We start from the raw sequence: 22779 nt of genomic DNA, 5'->3' as shown, positions 1-22779 counted from the left end.
CCAGTATTTGTGTGTAAACAATTGAGAAAAACTGTAATGCAATTCGACTTAATGAGTTACAACAATCCATAATTGCAAATGGAAACGTATTCCACAATATCAACAGGGTCAACATTGCTGCACTAAGTTGCATCCTACAGAAACATAACTTCAGAATGAAACAGCTGTACAGCCATTTGAGATGAAGTGTCAGGGTCAAGGATCTGCGCCATGATTATGCACAAGTATGTGTCACTTTACTTTAGATACTATATATTGTAATGTGGGAATGAGGGTTTATGCTGCCACCTGCCTTGCCTGTAGCTTGTAGTTTTTGTCTATACTGACCCAACCCAACCCAACCCACCCCCTACTGAAAATATAGACATTGTTGTTACTGTATGTGTTTTCAGTAACACTTTTCAATATTTTCTGTTACAGAGAGTTCTGGATTTTGATGCCGCCGAACTGCCACATGAGTTCATTAACGTGGATGTGGCAGGCTCTTGCCAAAACCAGGCGTCGGGGTCGTAACATAGTTGGACAAAGGGCCGTTGTAAATGTCCCTGGGCAGCGTGGGGGAAATATCACCTTGTGTGCTGCAATTAGTGTCCAAGGAGTCCTGCATCACCATGCCACTCTAGGTCCCTACAATACAGGACAGATCATTGCATTTTAGATGCACTGCATGCAGTGTGCAGGACAGACCAGAGCAGCCCAGGTTTGTTGTCATCTGGGATAATGTTAGTTTCCACCGGGCTGCTCTGGTCCGAGATTGGTTCAACAACCATAACCACTTCACACCTTTACTTGCCCCCTTACAGCCCCTTTCTAATGCAATCGAGGAATTCTTTTCAGCGTGGCGGTGGAAAGTTTATGATCGGCAACCACACGCCCGCTTCTTCTGCAAGCAATGGAAGAGGCATGCGGAGACATTGAGGTGGGACTAGCCCACGAGGACATTGCCTGTGATGTTGACGAGGTCTTGTGGGCCACAAGACCCACCACACACACACCCACACACAACAAGTATATATATTTTTCAAGAGCAATCTATCCAGTAATTATTATTTTTTTCTTTTGTTGCTAAATTTGATGATTTGTGATTCTCTTTTTCTTTATCTCTGTAAGAATGTTTGTTTTTTGTAAAAATGTCTTTGATTACTGCATAAATTCTACTTTTGAGTTTTACAGAGTCTGAGAAAAGGACAATAAAAATTGAAACACAAAGACTGCAGTGTTTATATAGCGCCCATCAGTGTGTTGCTGCCTGCTGGTGATATGAAAGAGTAATTCAAATGGCGCTTGTGTCTATGGTTTTGTTGCAAAAATGTGATTTTTAGAAAGGAGTGTTTTGACATAACGAGCCAAATTCTCAATAGTATGAAAAAGTGTGTGAGCAATAGGAAAAAACTTTAACTGCGCAATGTATTTACACATGGGTTCCACTAGAGGAGCCATGCAAACACTGTGCAGAGTAGACCGCGTCTGTCTTCTTTGGTTGTCTCCGAAACACCGTAGTAGTAGTACAGAAATGAATGGCGTCTGTCCTGACATGTTTTGTAACTGAGATTTTGGTAAGCATCTTGCCACATAGTATTACTGTATTTCAGAGATACAAGTGACAAGTGTAGGAACTGTTTGTGAAGCTTTGCTGGTGTTGCTATGCCACTGTTTGTGACAAAAACGTAGTTTTCTGTTACATTTGTGTCAGAATCATAGTAGCATTAGCTAGCACGCTAGAGAGCTTTACAGTATAAGCACAATGACCAACGGTGGCTTGAGAGTTAGCATGATGCTACTGCTAGCCCAGATAGCTACAGACAGTCAAACATACACAATCATAGCCTACATAGTCTCAAGCAATGCAAGCTATCATTTCCAATGACACATGTAATACTTTACGTTTATATTCGTTTATACACGTGATTTGTCTTTTGTGTGTCTGTATGTCAAACTGTCGCGTTGCTAGCTGTACTAGCTAGCATGCCCATAGATGGTAGCGAGGATCAGGTGCCCCCATCCAAATACAGCGCTGCATTCACCCAGGGAGATGCAAAGGAGGATGGGGCTGCCCAGGTCTCCATCCAGGGGACCAGCGGGGACTCTGAGCCTTCAGAAGCCTGCCCAAACGATAGTGGACCGAGCGATAGCAGCAGTGGTATGTTTCTGGTATGAAGGGTTAGCTAGACATCTGGTGCTGATGCCACTGTAGAAAAATCACACCCTTGCATAATAAATGTTTAACAAACAATACTTTGAGAGTGGCATTATTAAATAGTACTGTTGATTCTCTATTAATTGTTTGTATTAATCATGATCTCAATCAGTGTGTTAACCCTCTTTCTTTGATCCTCAGGTTGTAAAAGATCCAAGGCCCTGCTCCAGATTAACCGTCAGTGTATCCAGGCGGCAAGTGCCAGTTCTGGGGCTGCGGAACTGCAGGGCCTTGGCGTGGCGGTGTACGACCACGATGTTTTGGAGCAGGGCGTGCTGCAGCAAGTGGACCAGGCCATCCAGGAGGCTGGCCAGGCTGCAGCCAAAGCAGAGGCCGAGAAGGAGTACCAGTCAGTCCTGGATGATGTCAGGTGAGGAGGAGAAGGTGGGAGGCTGAGGGTGGAGGCCATGTGGCTGAAGAGGATGGACAAAGGGCCTGACGGTGGAGGCTGCCACCGCGACGAAGTGTCCTCTTTCACAAACTAAAATCTGGTCACCCTATGTAAGGGCGGACAATGTTGATAAAATAAATTTCGAAGTGTGACGGGAAACGCTAACGTTCATCAGGGAATTAAAGCACATTGAATTGCGGTTTTACAATCCTCTCCCGACGTATAACTCAGATGGCTGAGCGGTATACTCAGATGGCTGAGATAAGTCAGATGGCTGAGCGGTTAGGGAGTCGGGCTATTAATCAGAAGGTTGTTGGTTCGATTCCTGGCCGTGCCAAATGACATTGTGTCCTTGGGCAAGGCACTTCACCCTACTTGCCTCGGGGGAATATCCCTGTACATACTGTAAGTCGCTCTGGATAAGAGCGTCTGCTAAATGACTAAATGTAAATGTATAACTATGCAAATTACATTTTGTTCGAGATCGGTAGGCTGAACCAGGAAAGGACACCCCATATCTGTCAACTGTATCAGGCTCTGAAAGTGGGAGGGGATAGGTAGAAATGCAGAGTTTGTTATGGAAAACCTGATGGCTAGTAGGTTAGTTTCACAGAGTAAGTTACCATGGACACTTACTAAAAGTTTTCGTTACCTCTCTTTCTTGATCGGAAAACCCAGAGTTTGCCTCATTTTAGGGTAACTGAACCCGCTTTCGAGAATACCCCCCTGGACACGAGTCTGGGCCTGGTGGGTGATGCTGACAGTAGGAACAAAGCAGTGTTGAGATGGACACACAGAGGACTCATAAAGCTTAGGCTTCACTTTACATGTTTTACGTTCATCCATTTACTGCATGGATTAAATCAATATCCTTATGGTACATGGTTATAGCAAGGTTAGATGTGGTTTATAACATGCTCATAACTTCTGCCTCTCTTGCTGCCTGTTGTGTGTTTCTCAGGTCATGCACTGCCGCTCTAAAGCACATCAACAAGATCATAGACCAGCTGACTCCCTTCGCTGCCTCCAGCAAGGACATCAGCAGGAAGGTGGAGTCCGTCAGACGCCAGAAAGAGAACAAGGTCAGAGGAGAATCAAATACTTATAGACTGATAGTAAAAGTGGCGGTTAAATAAATGTCTTGTCAAGGTTATTGTCTATATATGCAGGAATTGAAATTGCAACCATTTTGGTTGCATTTGCTCCAGAAATTGTGTCTGTGCAACCTCAAATATATTTGGGAGCATTTGTGTTAGGGCAAATAATCGTTATGGTGCAACCTGTTTTATTTTCTTACCAAAATGCTCGCTAATTAGCCAATACATGTGCCTGCTGTGAGCTGATACAGTGACCGGTCCACCGTTACATAACCAATTAAATGCCATATTTTTGTTCTAAACTTGAATGCAGATTTTAGATTGGTTAATATTCGCTGTCTGTCACTACGCCCCGTTGTCACGTGAGCTAACTTGCGCGCAAAATAAATCTATAACATAAAAATTGTATTTGTGCTGTTCCTTAATATTTGTTGGCTGCTCCTAAATTTTTGCTGGTGCTCCCAACATTTTAATGTTGGGAGCACCAGTGCCACCAAGTAAAAAAGTACATTTCAAGCCCTGTCTTTGTAGATAAATAGTTGTTACAGAGATACTGTAAGGTGGATGTTAATAACAGCGATATTGAAGAAAATGATGTTGATGATGATAATGGTAATGATAATGATGTTGGTAGTGATAATATTGATGGTAATGACCATGATATGATGGTAATAATGATGATGATGAAGAGAGCACGTCTTCCCCGCTGTAGGAGAAGCAGCTGAGGAAGATCAGGGCCAAGCAGCGGAGACTGCAGGCGGTGCTAGGAGGAGAGGATGCCCTCCGGGTGGAGACTGAGCTACTGGCTGAGGACGACGGGGAGGAAGGTGACTGTGTGTCTGTGTACATAGAAGTGTGTGTGTGTACATAAAAGTGTGTGTGTGTGTACATAAAAGTGTGTGTGTATACATAGAAGTGCGTGTGTGTGAACATAGAAGTGTGTGTACATAGACAAGCATGGGTTTATTTTAATAGAGGTCGTAGCAGTAGCTTGTGTGTGGGTGTTTGCCACTGTGTTGTTGGGTAAGCATGAGGCTGACATCATCTAGTTGTGATGGAGGACAAATACCTGGGTTTCAAGTAGGGAATTTAGAGTAAACCTGTTGTGTGTGTGTGCTTGTCCATCCAGAGCCGGGCCCCTCCACCCTTGGAAGCATGCTGATGCCCTCCCAGGAGACCGAGTGGGAGGAGCTTATCCGGACCGGTCACATGACCCCGTTCGGGACGAGGATCCCTCCAAAGGAGGAGAAGAAGAAGGAACCCAGGAAGCTGATGCTGTCCGAGAACACCGGGTTCGACCTCTACCTGGCTGACCAAGCTCAGCTGGCCGGAAGAGGAAGAGAAGAGAAGAGGAAGAGACACACACCTCTGAAGAGGAAGAAGATGGCAGTTGAGGGCGACGGGAGGAAGACCAGCGGGCAGACGGTGTCCTCCTCTTCCTCTTCGCTGAAGGACAAGCTTCAGAACCGCATGCGCAAGCTCCAGAGAAGTGCCTTAAGGGCCCACCCTAAGGCCAGGGCCAAGGGGGAGCCCCAGGCGCCCAAGCCCAGGAGGAAGCAGCGTGCCGGAGGAGAGGAGACGGACAGCGAGGGGTCTGAGTACCTGCCCAGTGATGAGGGGATGGACCTTGAGAAAGAGGAGAGGGAGGCCGCGGAGGAAGGTTGGGGAGAGGAGGATGAGGAGGGGTACAGCCTGAAGCCCTACAGGACAAAGAGCGATGGAAAAGGGAGGAAGAAGGGGAAGAATAAGAAGGAGGAGAGTGAGGAGGAGTATTGCCCCAGCAGCTCTGAGGAAGAGGAGGAAAATGGGAAAAAGGGACAGGAGAAGAAATTCAAAGATGACGGCGATATAGAGTTCTACAAACAGAGGATACGGTAACATACTGGCTTCTGTCTACCATCTCGCTTTCTGTCTGTCCATCTGTATGCCTGTCTCTCTCTCTGTGTGGCCTTCTCTGCATCTGTCCCTCTCTCTGTCTGTCTTGGTCTGTCTCTCTCTGTCCTTCTTTTTCTAGTACTCATTGGTCACTTGTAGTCCTGACTAGGCAATTTCTCTGATCAACAGCCCGGCACTGGGCTGGGGAATGAGAGGAAGAAAGGGGACAGACAGAAGTGTGTCGAGAGATAACGGGCAGTCAAGGGGGGGGGGGGGAAGGCAAAGGGAGATGGCAGGTAAAGTCTGTGAATGAGAAGATGGAGAAGACTGTATGAGAAGAGAGAATGTTGAGGGGAGAGGACAATAAGTGGAGGTGGATGGTGGACAGGGAAAGTAGTAGAGAGAGAGAGTGTGTGTGTTTGTGTGTGTGTGTGTGTGAGTAGAGAAAAAGGGGAGGGGCGGGGGGAGGTGGGCCGAAAAGCGTAATTAACTGAACCAATGCTTAGTCTTGACTTAATTAGAGGCAGTGGTCTCCCAGGCCTTCCGGAGGACTAGTTTCAGCACAGGGTGACAGGACCGGCCCCAAATGAAGATGGATTCTTATCCGTTCCTCTCCACACCTTTCCTGGGAGCTCACACGACTAATTGTCTGTATCAATCTTCATTTGCTGTGTGACGACGTTGTTTCTAACTGCCCTCTCTACCCCTCTCCATTAAAATTGCTCTTCGATCCCACTCCTATCAAACACACTCTGCCCTACATCTCCAACTGCTCTCAGAGAGCACTCAACCTGTCTATAGTTACTCTTCCCCTTGACTAGTCTAAAGCTGCTCTACCAGTCTGTAACTCAGTAGTCTATAGCTACTCTTCCAGTCTACCAGTCGATGGCTGTTCCACCTGTCAACCACTCTACCGGTCTATAGCTATACCTGTCGACTGCTCTACCAGTCTGTAGTCACTATTCCAGTCTACCAGTCAATAGCTGCTCTACCAGTCTACTTCTCTACTAGTCTATAGTTACTTTTTTTTTTTTTACAAGGCTACCAAACTAGAGCAAATGTACTTGTTTATAGCTGTTCTACCTGTCTAGTCCTGGTCTGCCAGTTGTGTGTACTGACTGTTTTGTGTTTTGTACAGGAAATGGAAGAGGCAGCGGTTGAGAGAGAGGGAGGAGAGGAGAGAGAGAGGAGAGGAGGAGGAGGACGACAGTGATGCAGAGTTTGATGAGGGGTTCAAAGTACCTGGTTTTCTCTGGAAAAAACTCTTCAAGTAAGCAACACACACCACACACACACACACACTCCAGTCATAATCATAAACACAAAGTTTTCTGAGCTGAAGGAACGCGTACACAACTTAATTTAGAGCCATTAATGTTTCCCATTCACCTACAAGGTTAGTGTCGTGAATAAGTCATACATAATGCCTATCTGGTCAGATACCAGTGCTACCTTTGCGCTGTAGCACAATAGGATGGTTGATTTTCATAAGGATTCCAGGTGTGTGTGAGTTTCTGTGTGTGTGTGTGTGTTTGTCCTGTATTGCGCTGTATGCCACTCCCACACCACTTAAGGCCCTTTACATCAAATCAATAGTGATAATGGCTTTATGATTAATTCATCACAACACACTGTAAAATGGAGATAGGGGGGTGGAGGAAGTGGGATGGAGATGAGGGAGGGAGGTAGAGGGAGGGATTGGCGTGGAGGGAGGGGCTTCGGTGTTTGCATGAACATCCCAGCGCAGCAGATGTTTGTGTGTGTGTTCATATTTGTGTGTGTGTGTTTCAGGTACCAGCAGACAGGTGTGCGTTGGATGTGGGAGCTGCACTGTCAGCAGGCTGGAGGGATTCTGGGTGATGAGATGGGATTGGGTAAAACAATCCAGGCCATCGTTTTCCTCGCCGCGCTGAGCTATAGCAAGCTCAGAACACGAGGGTGCAACTACAGGTACACACACTCTCTTTCACACACAGACACACATACGCAAACACACACACACACAGAAACAAACACACCTACACACACACACGCACTCTCGCACACATGCACGCGTCATACACAGAAACACACAGAAACAAACACACACAGAAACCAATGCATACACAGGACGCTCGCACAGACACACACTGTGTGTCAAGTTAGTGTTTCCCTGTGATGTCTGCAGTAAAAGTGAGATGAGTCTGATAATTGAAACATGTTTAATAATTCAGACAAAAACTCTCTCCAGCAGAAATCACCCTGATCAAATATTCATACAACACAGACACACAGTCTCCGCCCACACCCAGGGCAAGTGTGTGTGTGTGTGTGTGTCTAAGAGAGTGTGTGTGTTTGTGCGCATTAGAGGGGGAGGGGGAGGGGGAGGGGGAGATGTGTGAGTGTGTGTCTGAAAGGACACATCAAAGGGGAGGATAGAGGGGATTATACATGAAACCCAGGAGTAAACACGTGTTAGGGCCAGGGCCCTCTTGTTTTCAAAACACACACTCACTCAGGGGGATGGTCAATACTCTGTCTGCAGTCAACATCCACAAATTGATTGTTTGTAAACTCAATTATAGGCAAGTATCAATAGCTTTCACCAGCAAAGTTTCAAATCACCATATAAATGCTCTGTGTGATTCTGGGCAAATGCTCTCAAAGCAGTTTAAGACACACACACATAAATGCTCATAGTATTTTCTTAAGTAGCCTAAAGACTCTTCAGAAAGTTTTAAAGGAACTGAGGTCCTGACTCAACATCACACTCTTAAATCGTTATAATATTTTCCAGGTGGATTACTGTCAGAGACTACCTGAGGCCTGGTGGACAAACTGGGCTGAACAGGACTCCGTCTGGGTGGCTGAGGGAGGGCGGGGGCAGAGAGTAGAGGGAAATGGGTGTCTGTTTATGTAACACTGTGGCATTGCGTCGCTGTTAGGTATACCTTTCTTCCCGATCTGACCACTTCTGGTTTTGAACTTGGGTCCTCTGACTTACAAACGCGATGACCAACACTTTAAACAATGCAAAGCAAGCTCTCTAGGTGGGTGGTATTCATATTGAGGAGTGTTATTTTCTCTGTCTTACCCCTACCCCTTACCCCTAGCCCTTAGTTGTGCGCGTTCCTGTGAGAGTAAGTGGTGTCCCAATACTCTTTGATCTAGGGGTGGGGTTAAGACAAAGGGGTATACACCCCTTAAAACCAAGTAAGGTCGGGAGCTTACTTGAAACCTAGGGGTATGTGAATACTGTGCTACCTGCAACAATGGCGGACAGATCATCCAGACTCCCATAAATGTAATAGTTTGGGCTTAAATAATTGATAAAAAATGTATGACAGTCTTGTTTTGTGCTCTACACAGTCATGTACATATGTATTTGCAACCATGTTCTTAATGGAAACGTTTTTAAAAATTCCTAGTCTGCTGCGCTAATGTTACATTGCTGATTTGCCCAACAGTCCTGCTTTTCTCTGATTAGCCTTGAATGGACTCCATGCATGTCTACAGTTTTAATTAAATTCCATTAGCAGCACATTTCAAACAAATTTTGTTTGATATCAGTGCATAATACTACTTGCTTTGGAGACATCGATATACGTAACTGTAACCAAGTGGTGTCTTACTTCATAGGGCTGTGTAGCCCTTACCCCTCAGTTTCGAGACATAAGGGCTAGGGGTAAACTAAGGGGTAAGGGGTTATTGTGTGTATATTTGTGTCTAGAGTATGTACAGTATGTGTGTGCTGCTACACTTGTCCATGTCTACAGTTTACGTGAAGGTGTTATATGGAGTTGACCCTGTGTGTTCCAGGTACACGGGCCTGGGTCCTACTGTCATCGTGTGCCCAGCTACGGTCATGCACCAGTGGGTCAGGGAGTTCCATACCTGGTGGCCCCCTTTCCGGGTGGCTGTCCTGCACGACACCGGCTCCTTCACCAGCAACAAGGTGTGTGTGTGTGTGTGTGTGTGTGTGTGTGTGGCCCTACCCAGTGCCCCCACCCCTGTCTCTGGCATGGTGATTAATTAGCTGGGGTGTGTGTTTGTTTGTGTGTGTGAGTAAGGGGTTTTCCTAAAAGAGATGATGGCTTCCTCTGGGGGGCACCAGAGATCTGTTTGTGCAATGTTGGCACATAGACTTCCCTCCCCCCTACACACACACTTTTAATTGCCAGTCGCTAGGGACCAAACGTGTGCATGCAGGGTGCTGATAATGTCAGCTGGTCTGAGAGCTGGCTCTGAGGGTTTGGCCCTTCCTATGAAAGGGTGAATACTGCATTAGCATGGTCTGTATTTGTGAAAGGGTGAATATTGAATGAATATGGTCTGTGAAAGGGTGAATACTGCATTAGTTGTTTTTGATTGCTTAGATGCATTGGTCAAAACTGAAGCCAAATTTCCCAATGTCTTCACAGTCAGCAAAACAGAAGTGTACGTGAACCAAAATCTGAATAATTTTTCCTTGCTTTCACACAATGCATTCAATGACCACATTCTCTAAAATCCATGAACTCGTTTCTCATTCGTACACCACCAACCGCAAAACACAATTTATTTGCAGCACATTTTTCAAATGCCAACACATTGTTTTCAAAACTCTTATAATTGCTAATGTTGTGCATTTCTGTAGTAACCAGATTGAAATATATAAAAAATCGCTATTTTTACTTTATTGTATTAATAATTTAATATTATTGAATCATTTGAAACACAGCTGATAGCAATTTCATCAGTTTTTTGTCTCATAATCAAACTGACAAAAGGGGACAGCTTTGGAATGATTCACAGTTTAGAAACATGGATCAAGGAAGACAGGTTGGTGGGGGAAAAATATACATTTTTAGCATTGATAATTTGTTTTTGTTTTTTATATTTTTCTAACTTCTGTAAATTACATACAATAAGATATGGAAAACATAAAGGATACTGAAGCAAATTGCTGCATTTCGGACTCATTCTTATATAGACTTTTGTAGTCAACGTGAAAAGGTGTTATTTTTGTTCTATGATGAAATACTGAATACTTTTTGTAATGCTCCCTGATGGTAGTTGTTTTAAGTCCGTGTCTTGTGAGTGACAATGTATGCTTCTGAGCCAGTGTTATTGTGTAACAATCTTATTATGAGACGTGTATAGGGTGGTTTGAGTGAGTTTGGAGGGGAGATTAACTGTTTGGCCCACCTGCATGTTGCTAATGCAGACTGTGTGAAGAGTTTTTAAAACGTGGTTTCAGTTTTGACCAAAGCATCTAAGCAATCGAAAATAACTGTAATATGGTCTGTGTTCGTGAAAGGGAGAATTAACACCCACTGGTTAACAAATGTTACTTTGCTCCGAAGTTGCCAGTTACCACAAATGCTTCTCGTGTTTGTGGTTTTGTGTGCGTGTGTGTTTTTGCGTCTGTATGAATGTGTGCGTGCATGTGTCTGCGTGTGCATGTCGTGCAGGAGAAGCTGATCCCCGAGATCGCAGAGTGTCACGGCGTCCTCATCACTTCCTACTCAGCTGTGCGGATGATGCAGGACAGACTGCAGCGCCACGACTGGCACTATGTCATCCTGGATGAGGGACACAAGATACGCAACCCCAACGCTGGGGTCACCACTGCTGTCAAGCAGGTACACACACACACACTGTGACAATCTCCCTGCGACCCGTAAGTGTAGTGCGGGAAGATACGAGGAGTCAGACACAGCAGTTGAGCACGTGATCGAGTTTTAATGTAAAAGGCGGAAAAAATTGAAAAGCTTCCGAGAAAAGAGTAGTAGCGTGGCTTATGTCGTTCTGTTGTTCCCAGTCCTCTGAGCCAGGATGAATTTCAGATGACACAAGGCAGAACACTTTAGGTTATGAGCAGGCCCAAACGTAATGCGCAGATTTTTTTCACATTTTCTGCGGTTATCAAACTGAAAATCTGCGGAATTCCGCTAGCCTTCCTGTTCGTATGTCGGAGCGACCGAGGATGTTCCACAACAGTTTGACGGCAAATATGGTCGATTGAATGTTGACAGACTTTGCAAAAGTATTGATCCATCCTCATAAAGATCGCCTGAGAACTCCCTGGCCCTGTCTCTTGCTGTAATTTGGGTCGATTTCCTTTTCAATTCTTAGCATTTTTGGCTAACGTTTTAATAATAGAGACGTAATATGAGTTGAAAAGTGTATTTACATTTTGCCTCAGACCAATGCGTTCTACTTGAGAATTGGAATTCTGCGCCCGCGTATTCCGTTTGGGCCTGGTTATGAGGCACTTTGTATGCTACAGTCCGGCTCTCACCCGTCACCTTCACTGGTCGTCCGCTCTCTCCTTCTGTGTTCTGCCTTGGCCTGCCTTTTGTAGCCGGGGAGGCTGGCGAGGAAACAAGGTGCAGTAAGTCAGTTGAACTTAACTGCTTTCCCTCTCTGTCTATTCCCCCCCCCCCCCACAGTTCCGTACTCCCCACAGGTACATCCTGTCCGGCTCCCCCATGCAGAACAACCTGAAGGAACTCTGGTCCCTGTTCGACTTTGTCTTCCCTGGAAAGCTGGGCACGCTGCCCATCTTCATGGAGCAGTTCTCTGTACCCATCACCATGGGGGGCTACAGTAATGCCTCACCTGTGCAGGTACGCATGCAAACACACAGGGCTGGGTAACAATATCAATTTTCAGGTGGAATGCGACCTTCAGTTGAACAGTCCAGTATAAATCCTTAAAATCCCAAGATTGATCTTTTAACCCAGGCTTAATTTTTTAGCAGACGTGCGAAAAGGATGATCTGAACATTATTTGTAGTTCCCTCTCAACTTCTGCAGATGTTACAGAGTTCTACTGAGCAAATGTACTCAATTTATCAAATGCACTAAAAGAAAACTAACTAGTGCAGTGCTATTTAGAAGCAAACATCTGTTTAAATGAATTTTCGCGAGATCCACGGCGACAAATACGATTAAATGTATTTGTTGTGAACCGCTCATCCAAACAACACAGTTGTGTGTGAGTGCAACACTTAACAGTTGACACTGCACGTCCTTAGATCCCGACTAATGCACCTAGCAAATTTCTACTTACAGAGCACGATTCTAGAGATAATAGAGCCTGCCTTTTTAGTTAGATACCTTATGAACAATGGCGGATCCTTCCCTTCTGATGCCAGCATGTTGGAACAGTTCCGTGTGTTGGACATGCGACAGACATGTCATGTCCATCAGAGTTGGTGCTGAATTATCGCGGGGATGATACCGGTCATGTTGACCTTCTCCAGAACGCTGATGTCCTCCCAGCTGGTCCTCAGAGTCTTTGTGAAGATCTTTGTTTCAGTCTTTTCAACACTCTTCTCTCGAGTCTGGTGTGGGCTACTCTCGCAGAGCTCAGACGATGGTGGACCTCAGAGTCAATGTCAGCTTTTGAGGAAAGAAATCTGCTGAGGTAGGGGAAGTGATCAATGTTTTTAAGAGTGGTATTTTCCACTTTTATGGTGGACTGGGCAGATGGCTGCTTGATGGAAGGTTGATGTAGAACCTGTGTCTTCTAGTTTGGCAAAATTGACATTGTCACATTTGTATGATACAATATAATGACATCCAAATAAATAAATGCAGAAATTGAATGGAATCGAGAGCTTTTGGATGCCTAAGACTGTTAGGCACACACTCTCACACAAACACATGCTGTCTCACACACTCTCACACACACTGTCAGGCACACACACACTCTCGCCCTCAGACACACACACTACATTATTCATACCTGCAAACTTGTCGCTTTTCGGCGAAAATCGCAGTTTTGAATGGGAAAATGTCATCCACGTGAATCGCATAGATCTGAAGAGTTTGTGTGTGTGTGTGTGTGTGGGGGGGGGGGGGGGGTACAATTTCCCATAATCGGGAGTTTGAAAAACGTATTGCGGTCATCTTCACAATAAAACATCTTTGGTGAAATGTCACGCGAGTCATTTGGCCAATCACAATCAAGATATCGGCAGCGTCTTCTTTGAAAAGCCCCTGGCTGCAACTTTCCCGTGGATGAATTCAACTTTTCACGCTACCACTTCCAGGAAAAGGCCATTTATGGAGAACGTTTTTGTTGACATGTTTAACATTATAATGGAAAGCAAGCTTGTCAGCTAACGTAAGATCAGCAAATTGTGTTGTCAACGTTGCCAAAATCCTTCACATTGAACTAGGATATCTCCTCCACTGCATTAATTTTGTTATCTGATTTGTTATGTATATCTTGTAAGATATGAGCTAAATGAAAAAGAACACGTAATGAAACATAAAATGTGTCACCTTTTTCAGTCCGAGTTTGCAGGTATGATTAATTTGTTCTATCATATTCAGAGTGGTGGGTATGGACCCTGGGAAGGAGAGAAAAGGGATGGATAAAGCAAGAGAGTAGTAAGAGATAAGGGAAAACTTGTGTTAGAGGGGAAAGAAGCAGAGGTAGAGGAAAGAAGCAGAGAAGAGAGAGAAGTAGTTTCTCGCTGTGTCATTAGTGTCCAGTCATTAATAACCCACTGACTGACTGTATAGAGTTAATTATTTAAGATGGCTATCGATTCAGCTTCCACTGTCGATAATAAAAACCTTTACTAATTATTGATGTTATTAAATGGCTGAAGAGAGCTAAGCTGTGCAGTCTTATCCTCTTGCCCTTTTTACCTCTTGTGCTCCCTCTCTCTTTTTCTCTTTCTCTCTAACTCTTTATTTGACTATTTATATCTTTTTCTCTCGTTCTTTTTTCCAAACCTTCTCTTTCCTTTCTGTCTGTCTTTCTTTGACTATCTTTTCCTCTCTTCCCCCGTCTCTCTCCTGGCGATGCATGCCAGGAGTATGCCCAAAGACGATGCTGTGTTAGATCGGAATTTGGCACGCGTGTGTTTCCACAAAGTGCCTGTGGGATCCATTACTGAAGCATATGTATGTACCCCCCGCCCCCCACCCCCTCCTGTGAATCCACTCAGCATCTTCCTAATAGATCACAGGATGCCCCAGTAGCCCCCCCCCCCCCCCTCCTGCCCAGTGTTCTCCAGAGGGCTATATTACTAGTGTGTTATTACCCCCCCCCCCAGCTGTGTTGACCCTCTGCAGGTTTACTCTTTGATCCTGGGGGCTAGGGGGATGAACAGCTTTCAGCCCTGACTTAGGTCAACCTGTGTGTGTGTGTGTGTGTGTGTCCGTCTATGTGTGTGTGCATACACAGGACTCGCAACATTTCTGAATCTTTGGTAGCCCTTCAGGCATGCACTCTTCAGATTTTGGTAGCCCAAAATGAATTTAACTAACAATAAACTTGACGGTTTTATCCATTAAGTACAAATAAAAGCCTGACAATGTGTTAATTTTCTCATGGAAACATCCACATCTTAGTTTGGCAATAAATGCAATAACAATACCAGAGTTGTTTGAGCCAAGTAAATGTTGCTCTAACATTTTTCTCAGAGTATATGATGGTGTGTGTTAGCACATGGATTCAGCATGATCAAAAACTTCTGCAATTGTATTTTTCCTTAAAATAAGCATGGTAGGAATTTGGTTATGCTATTTCCGATAGCCTGCTGGCCGGTGATGCATTATGGTAGCCCCTTGACATTGGGCTCGCAATTTGCGAGCCTTGGTACAAGTGTGCACCTGTATGTGTGGTTTATGGAGTGTTCTATTGATAATCAACCACTATAGACTGATTGTTTCCTGATAGAATGTTCAAAAAAGGGGCAATGTGGCCTGGTGACAGAAGCAGTTCCAGGAAGTTTAAACGGCAGTTGAAACCACCATAAACGACCATCAGAGAGCTAACTCACTGACAGGGCTCTGGGGCGTACCATCGAGAGACCCCCCCCTAACTCCGGTTGGGTGAGACCAACCCTTCTACACCCCTGCTGTGTGATCTGAATCAAACCGGCAGCAGTGATGAAAGAGAGACCATCTCTCCGTCCTCCATGTCTCTCTATCTCTGTCCCTTGAGAACAACTACACTCTGATCAATCTTTAATGACTAACTCTGCTGAGACGGAGAGAGAATGGTGGGATGGAGGGAGGAGGAGAGAGAGATTAATCGACAAACTTGCCCCGGGGGTAACTGCTGACTGACAGGTGTCAGAACAATGGACAGATGGTCAGGTCAGCGCCTTTGTGTTATTCTGTTGTTTGTTTGTTGTTATGTTATTGTGATTCCTTGTTGTTGTTGGCACCCAGGTCCAGACAGCCTACAAGTGTGCGTGCGTTCTGAGGGACACAATTAACCCTTACCTGCTCAGACGCATGAAGGCAGACGTCAAGGCAAACCTCAACCTGCCCGACAAGAATGAACAGGTGCGCTTCACTTCCTCTTTTGCATATTTCATATCATATGTCTGTGACCAGGAGGCTGTAGTGTGTCCACCTCGCCTAGCCTCCGTTTTATTATTTACTTTAAACCATGTTAAACTGGCTGGCTAGCTGGCTGAATGGCTATCTGACTGGCTGGATGGACAGACAGACTGTTATGATAACTTTTGTAGCTTTGTTGACTGCCTAAAAAAAAAAAAAATGGTTGACAAGATGGCTGATACTGGTTTGTTGTTTAGTTGACTGACTTTCTGGCTGCTTTCCCCAGCTTATTAACTGTTTCCCAGAGTACTGTCCAGCTGAAACAGATAGCTAATCTCCACTAGTCGTCACACATTCTTTTTTCATTTAAGAGCTTTTAAATAACATGCTCTGTTCTCAATACTCTGGTGGTGCTGTGTATGTGTGTGCTTGCGCTTGCTTGTGTGTGTGTGTTCTAGGTTCTGTTCTGCAGGCTGACCGAAGACCAGCGCCACGTGTATCAGAACTTCCTGGACTCCAAAGAGGTCTACCAGATGCTGAATGGAGATATGCAGGTGACTGTCTCTCTGACTTACAGTAGAACATCTCTACCAGTACAGTAGGTAGTCCAGTAACTCCTGCTAGTGGGATAGACTAGTACAGTAGGTGGTATAGTAATTTATGCTGGTGGGTAATAATAATAAGACTTTATTTATATAGCACATTTCATTCAAGAATTGCAGCTCAATGTGCTTTACATAAAATCAATAAAAACAATAATTATATAAACAATAATACAAGTAAAAAAACAAATACAAAATGTAAATGTAACAAGACAAAATACAAGCCGCAGCCTTTGCGGGAATCAAAAGCACATAAGCCGCAGTCTTTGCGGTGTCTCGAGTCCGTCTTAGACCCGAGCTGCCTTTGCAGTTTCCAAAACATATAACAAACCAGACTGGCTGCACTCTAAGACTAGTACAGTAGGTAGGACAGTAACTATCCTACTGGTGGGTAAGACCAGGACAGTAACTGTCCTACGGCCTTGTGCCAGAGAGTGACCTGGATCTTCAAATGAGGTCAGAAAGCTCTCTGAGAAGATGGTGAGGTCAGTAGTGGACTTCCTGGAACACTGCATAACATTCATTATTAAACAGAGGCTATCATCTACCCTTCTATCCCCCTTCCACCTAACTCTTTTATCTTTCTTTTTCCTTTTTCACTTTGTCAGGAACCATTATTAAATTGAGCTTGTTTACTACAGCTAGGTTCCAATCACCTAAAGACATAAATTGCTAATTTACTTACCTACCTTTAGTTATCTCTCGGTAGAGAGAGTGTGTGTGTGTGTGTGTGTGTGTGCGTGTGCGTGTGTGTGTGTGTGTGGATAAGGAGCTGTAGTTCCCATGTCCTCTCGCATTAACCCAGGAGAAGCTCTCTATCCCTTCACCGCATTCATCACCACTGGTCCAAATGGCCGCACGCACCCACTTAATCAGTTTCTCTTCCTCTCTGTTACGCACACACCTCTCTTCTTGCTGTCACACACACACACGTACACACACGTACACACAACTTGAACGGTCACTCTTAGTCCATTAACCCCCATTACTAATGCAGTGACCACTGAGCCTTCAGCAGAAGCACAACCCAACCTTTACCTTCCTCACAGATGCAGTTATACAAAGGCCGCTCATTAATACCCACTGAAGCAAATGTGTTTGTTTAACGTCACTACAGCCATGCAGACTGCAGCATGTTAGCATCTCAAGTAAAGGACCGTTTTCTCCATCTCTTGGTGATCCTCTCTCTTAGACAGTTGCTTAGGGAAGTCTTGAGTTTTGAGCAATCTCAGAATCCAGTAGCAAGATAGATCCACTCATATCAAGTTACCTATATAAAGTAAAACGTTTGATCTATTTGACAAGATAATTGTCATTTTTCTCTATCAAAACTATATATCAATGGGTAGATGCATAACGTCTGAAACACAGCCAGCACGTCATACAGTAAAATGTGGGTTTATGTTACGTGGAGTGTTGTGTTACAATATGATTGTGTGTTGTGACTGCGTTCTGACTGTGGTGTGTCACCGTGTTGTGGCACAGTGGTGTAACGTGTCTTGGTGTTGTGGTTGTGTTGGGTTACAAAGTGATTGTGTTACCTTGTGACTGTGTGTTCTGGTGGTGTTATATTGTGGTTGCATTGTGTGACTTTACTTTGCCACTGCGTGCTGTGGTGATGTTGTATTGTGGTACATTAAGCTGTGTGACTGTGTTGCGCAGGTATTCTCGGGCCTCATTGCCATGCGTAAGATCTGTAACCACCCAGATCTGTTCTCCGGAGGCCCCTGCATGCTGAGGAACATTCCGGAAGACCAGCTGACGGAAGAGGAGCACTTCGGCTACTGGAAACGCTCAGGCAAACTGATGGTGGTGGAGTCTCTCCTCAGGCTGTGGTTCAAGCAGGGCCACCGTGTGCTGCTCTTCACCCAGTCCAGACAGGTCGGGAACACACACAGACCCACTCATGTACAAATACACCTACACACCCATACACAAATTACCCCACACACGAACACACACACTGCATTTATGAATGTTTCCATTAGCTACTGGAATACCTCAAACACACTGAAAAATGCTGAGTCTGAAAGACAAAAAGAGTCGGATTGAGAGCGTCAAAGGGAGCAGAGTGAGAGACAGAAGGGAAAAGCAGGGAAAGAGAAGAGAGAGAGACAGATGAGACGGTGTGTCTAGGCCCAGCTGTCTAGTCAATACCAATGAGATTAGAGATGGAGGGGAACCTGAGAGCCATGCAGTCTATGTATCTTTGTCCATGTAATATTAATCTGCTCTAATCCTGTTAGACATAATCCACAACCCCAGGCTCCTCTCTCTTTTTCTCACCTACTCATTTCCCCCCCCCCCTCCCATTTCCATCTCTCCCTCCCTCTGTCATTCTACTGTCCAGATGTTGGAGATTTTGGAGGTGTTCCTAAGAGAGAACAGCTACACCTACCTGAAGATGGATGGTACCACCACAATAGCGTCCCGACAGCCTCTTATCGCCCGATACAACCAGGTGACCTCCTCCTCTCTTTCTCCCTCTCTCTGTCCTTGTCTGTCTCTATCTTTCTGGCCCTCTCTCTCTCCCCCTCTCCTTATTTCCTTTCCCCTCCTTTCTCGGTACCAGCCTTTCTGTTGATCTGTCTTTCTCTTTCTACCCTCCTTTCTCTCTACGTCTGTCTCTCCCTTTCTCTCTTTCCCATCCTCTCTCCATACCTGTCTATCTTTCTCTGTCAACCAAAAGTCAGTCAAACAAAAATAACTTTTAAGAAGGAGTGCCACACAAACCATGTTATGGAAATTCTCTGTTGAAAGGGCTTCTGAAACCATTTCATTTTCTAACAGAGACTCTTTAGCTACCTCTTTAGTCTAACTAGACTTTGTTCATCCCATGCTCCTTGTCCTGTCTCGCCTCTTCTTTTTCTTGTTTCTCCTGTTTCTTCCCCCTTCCTCTAAACTCTTGTCATCCTTCTCTCTTCTCCTCCAGGACAAGTCGATTTTTGTCTTCCTGTTGACCACTAGAGTGGGGGGGCTGGGCGTCAACCTGACTGGAGCTAACAGAGTCATCATCTATGATCCTGACTGGAACCCCAGCACCGACACCCAGGTAGGCACACACACACACACACACACACACACACATACTCACAAAGACGCACAAAGACACACATGCAGACACAGGTCTTCTTAACTGAGTTTGTGCGTGTGTGTGTGTGTAGGCTAGAGAGCGTGCGTGGAGGATTGGTCAGAAGCTGCAGGTGACTGTCTACAGACTGCTTACTGCTGGGACCATCGAGGAAAAGATCTACCACAGGTGAGGGATGGGGAGAGGAGGAGGGAGAGAAGGAAATGAGGAGGAGGGATATAAGAATGGAGATCATATCTACTATCTTCCTCGGGTAAGAAGGAGGAGCAGGAAAGGAAAGGAGGGAGTGGAGAAGAAAGAAGAGAGAGGGGATAACCGGCTCCAACACTATTTGCTTTTTCCTCTTTTTCGGTCAGGCAAATCTTCAAACAGTTCCTGACCAATCGGGTCCTAAAGGATCCCAAACAGAGGCGCTTCTTCAAGTCTAACGACATCTATGAGCTCTTCACCTTGTCTAACCCAGACGGGTCACAGGGAACAGAGACGAGCGCCATCTTCGCAGGTGAGACACCTCTAACTCGCCTTCATTAGCAGGGCCAATGCCAGAGTAACATGCAAATATAGAAAGTAGTCAGAAGTGTATCTGATGGACTCCCCTGTGCAGGTACGGGTTCTGATGTTCAAGCTCCAAAGAAGCCTGTGAGGTCTTCCTCACACAAGTCCAACCACTCAAGCCATGCTCACAAAAATTCTCCTGCCAGTCACTTTGATGCATCTACTAGGAGCAAACACTCCTCTGCCAACCACATTCCTGAAGACGGTTCCACCCCTCTCCACAGTATTGACTCTCTGAACCAAACAAAAAGGTTGATTGACAGCCAAAGCCCCAATCAAAATGGGGCTGTGTCAACGGATGGACAAAACACACAGCACGCACATCCGGACCTGACGCAGAAACATGGACCAAAACATACAGGCTTAGACCATGGTGCTAGTCCTGACACACACACACTCAGGGATAAACAGAGACCCATGGACCACAACCTGGTCAGCTCTCAGAAGCACCGAGAGAAGAAGAAGCACTGTGACCAGGCCGACTCTGACGGACGCAGACATGGGAAGCACAGGCGCCAGCGGGATGCCAAGTTCGAGGGCCACCGCATCCCTCATCTGGTGAAGAGGAGAACCTTCCAGAAGGAGGAGGAGGGACAGGCGGAGACGGAGGACCAGAGGAAGAGTGATGACTACGTCCTGGCTAAGTTGTTCAGGAAGTCAGGTGCGTCTACGCACGCAACACAACATGTTAAGAAGCCTCTAGCAACAGAGAGCTCATAATGTCCTAAGTGTATCCTCTCTTCCCTCTTTCTTCCTTCTCTCCCATCTGTCTATCCCCTTTTCCCTCGTCCCTTTCTCATCCCCATATTGCCCCACCATCACTACTGTCCCCCCCTTCCCACTTCTCCATCCCCCCCAGGCATCCACAGTGTGATGCAGCATGACTCCATCATGGAGGCATCCAACCCAGACTATGTCCTGGTGGAGGCGGAGGCTAACAGGGTGGCCAGGGACGCTCTCAGGGCCCTGAAGGTGTCACGGCAACAGTGCAGGCTGCCTTACAACAGACCTCCTCCACCACCTGCCAGGTACACACACACATGCACACGGGTGCAAGGCATGTCATGTACACACTAGCACGCACGCACACATGCAGGCACGCGCGCACACATGCATAACATTTTATTTACACACACACACACACACAGAAAGCACCTCAACTCCACAGACACATACGCACATAACAATTCATTCAGATGTTTAATTTGCATTATGGTAAAGTGCGTGTCTGTGTGGGGGGTCTCTCTTGCAGGAAGCGTTTTGGTCAGAAGAAGAACTCTCTCCTGTCGGAGCATCCTGCTGTAGCTGCTCCAGCTCCTGACAGGTGCAAGGTAACACACCTTCACTTGCTAGACCTCTACCTTCTGCTGGCCTGCACCTTCAATGTGTTCCATATTCTATTGCTCAAACCTTACTCTCTCCCCATTTGTCTTATCTGTTCCTCTCTCTCTTTTCTCATGAAATCTTCCTCTCACTTTCTCCCTGTTTTGCTCCCCCCCCTTTCTCTCTTATCCTTTCGGCTTTCTCTTCCACAATGTCTCCATCTAATCTATGTCTCTCCCCTACTACAGGATGCTGCCATCATAAAGAAGTCCCTCCTCAGAAAGACCACTCCAGGCTCCCTCTTCAGTGGGGAGAGAGGAGAGTCTACCTCCTCCCCCCTCTCCTCATCCTCCTTGCTGGCCAAGATGAAGGCCCGCAACCACCTCAGTCTGCCCGCTGGCCAAGAGGGAGATGGGGGCGGTGAGGAGGAGGAGGGCGGGGGGGGAGATGAAGGGGGTGCACGCAGCGCCCCCCTCGCTCCCCCCACGGAGCATGACGAGCTGCTGGTGGACCTGCGTAACTTTGTGGCTTTCCAGGCCACTGTGGACGGGCAAGCCAGCACCCAGGAGGTCCTAGAGTACTTCACCCCCAGGCTGACCCAGCAGCAGACCCCCGTGTTCAGAGAGCTTTTACGCAACATCTGTGACTTCCACAGGACACCCGGACAGGAGGGCACCTGGAGGCTGAAGGAGAATTACCGCTGAGGAGCGGAGGGGAGGAGTAAGGGGTGGGGGGGGGACAGGACAGGACAGAACAAGAGGAGGGACTGGTCTGAATTGCTAGATTTGCTCTTTATATGACACTGATATATCACTTGGTTATGTTTGTAATGGTTTTTGTTTCTGGGATCTACTTGAACACTATTGCTGCAGTTAAATGGGATGTTTCCATTGAACAGAATAATGTTTAACATGATTTAAACATTACTTTGCTGTATCTGCTTACGATAATACTATAGTCTGCCTCATATTGATGTTGCTATACTGTGAAATTATTATGGCTGTCTGAATGCTGTTATATTTTTGTACAAACATGTATTTGTTCTCAAATTGAGTGTCATTCTCCAAGCCTGGTTGCACCTTTTCCAAACATCTTAACACAACAAAAACTTTTTTTTTTTTTTCAAAGTAATTTCCAGTTTTTCAAAGTAATTTCCAAAGTTTCTGAAAGGACAAATAAAAGAAGTGCTACCTCTTTAGCCAGTAGTTGTATAGAAGTGTAGATGCCCATTTCCAGGAGATGGAAGGAATAATAAATACATGTATTTGTACGTTTTGTAATGATGGAATAAATATTTCATTGAAAATCGTCTGTTATTGGTTTTCTTACTCCTTCCTTTACCCCCACCCCCAGACAGTAGCTTTTGTGACGCTG

At 45.6% G+C, this 22779-nt stretch overlaps 1 protein-coding gene across 1 annotated transcript; it reads left to right on the top strand.

Annotated features, from left to right (window-relative positions):
• The first annotated feature begins 1439 nt into the window (after positions 1-1439).
• Positions 1440-22711, top strand: ercc6 (excision repair cross-complementation group 6). The gene is made up of 22 exons (XM_084709808.1): positions 1440-1556; positions 1952-2140; positions 2339-2567; positions 3550-3670; positions 4398-4512; positions 4815-5559; positions 6699-6830; positions 7352-7510; positions 9359-9494; positions 10993-11163; positions 11974-12150; positions 15721-15837; positions 16293-16388; positions 18099-18317; positions 18787-18897; positions 19369-19488; positions 19601-19695; positions 19884-20029; positions 20132-20743; positions 20942-21110; positions 21335-21413; positions 21654-22711. The coding sequence occupies exons 2-22, from the start codon at positions 1966-1968 to the stop codon at positions 22107-22109; spliced, it is 4380 nt and encodes a 1459-aa protein (XP_084565934.1). The 5' UTR covers positions 1440-1556; positions 1952-1965; the 3' UTR covers positions 22110-22711.
• Positions 22712-22779: the final 68 nt, after the last annotated feature.

Source organism: Hypomesus nipponensis, chromosome 11 (genome assembly GCF_054491055.1).
Source record: "Hypomesus nipponensis isolate SF chromosome 11, ASM5449105v1, whole genome shotgun sequence".
In the NCBI taxonomy this organism is placed as follows: Eukaryota; Metazoa; Chordata; class Actinopteri; order Osmeriformes; family Osmeridae; genus Hypomesus; species Hypomesus nipponensis.
The sequence above is the reverse complement of the archived record's forward strand: the minus strand, read 5'-3'. Positions and strand labels throughout refer to the sequence as shown.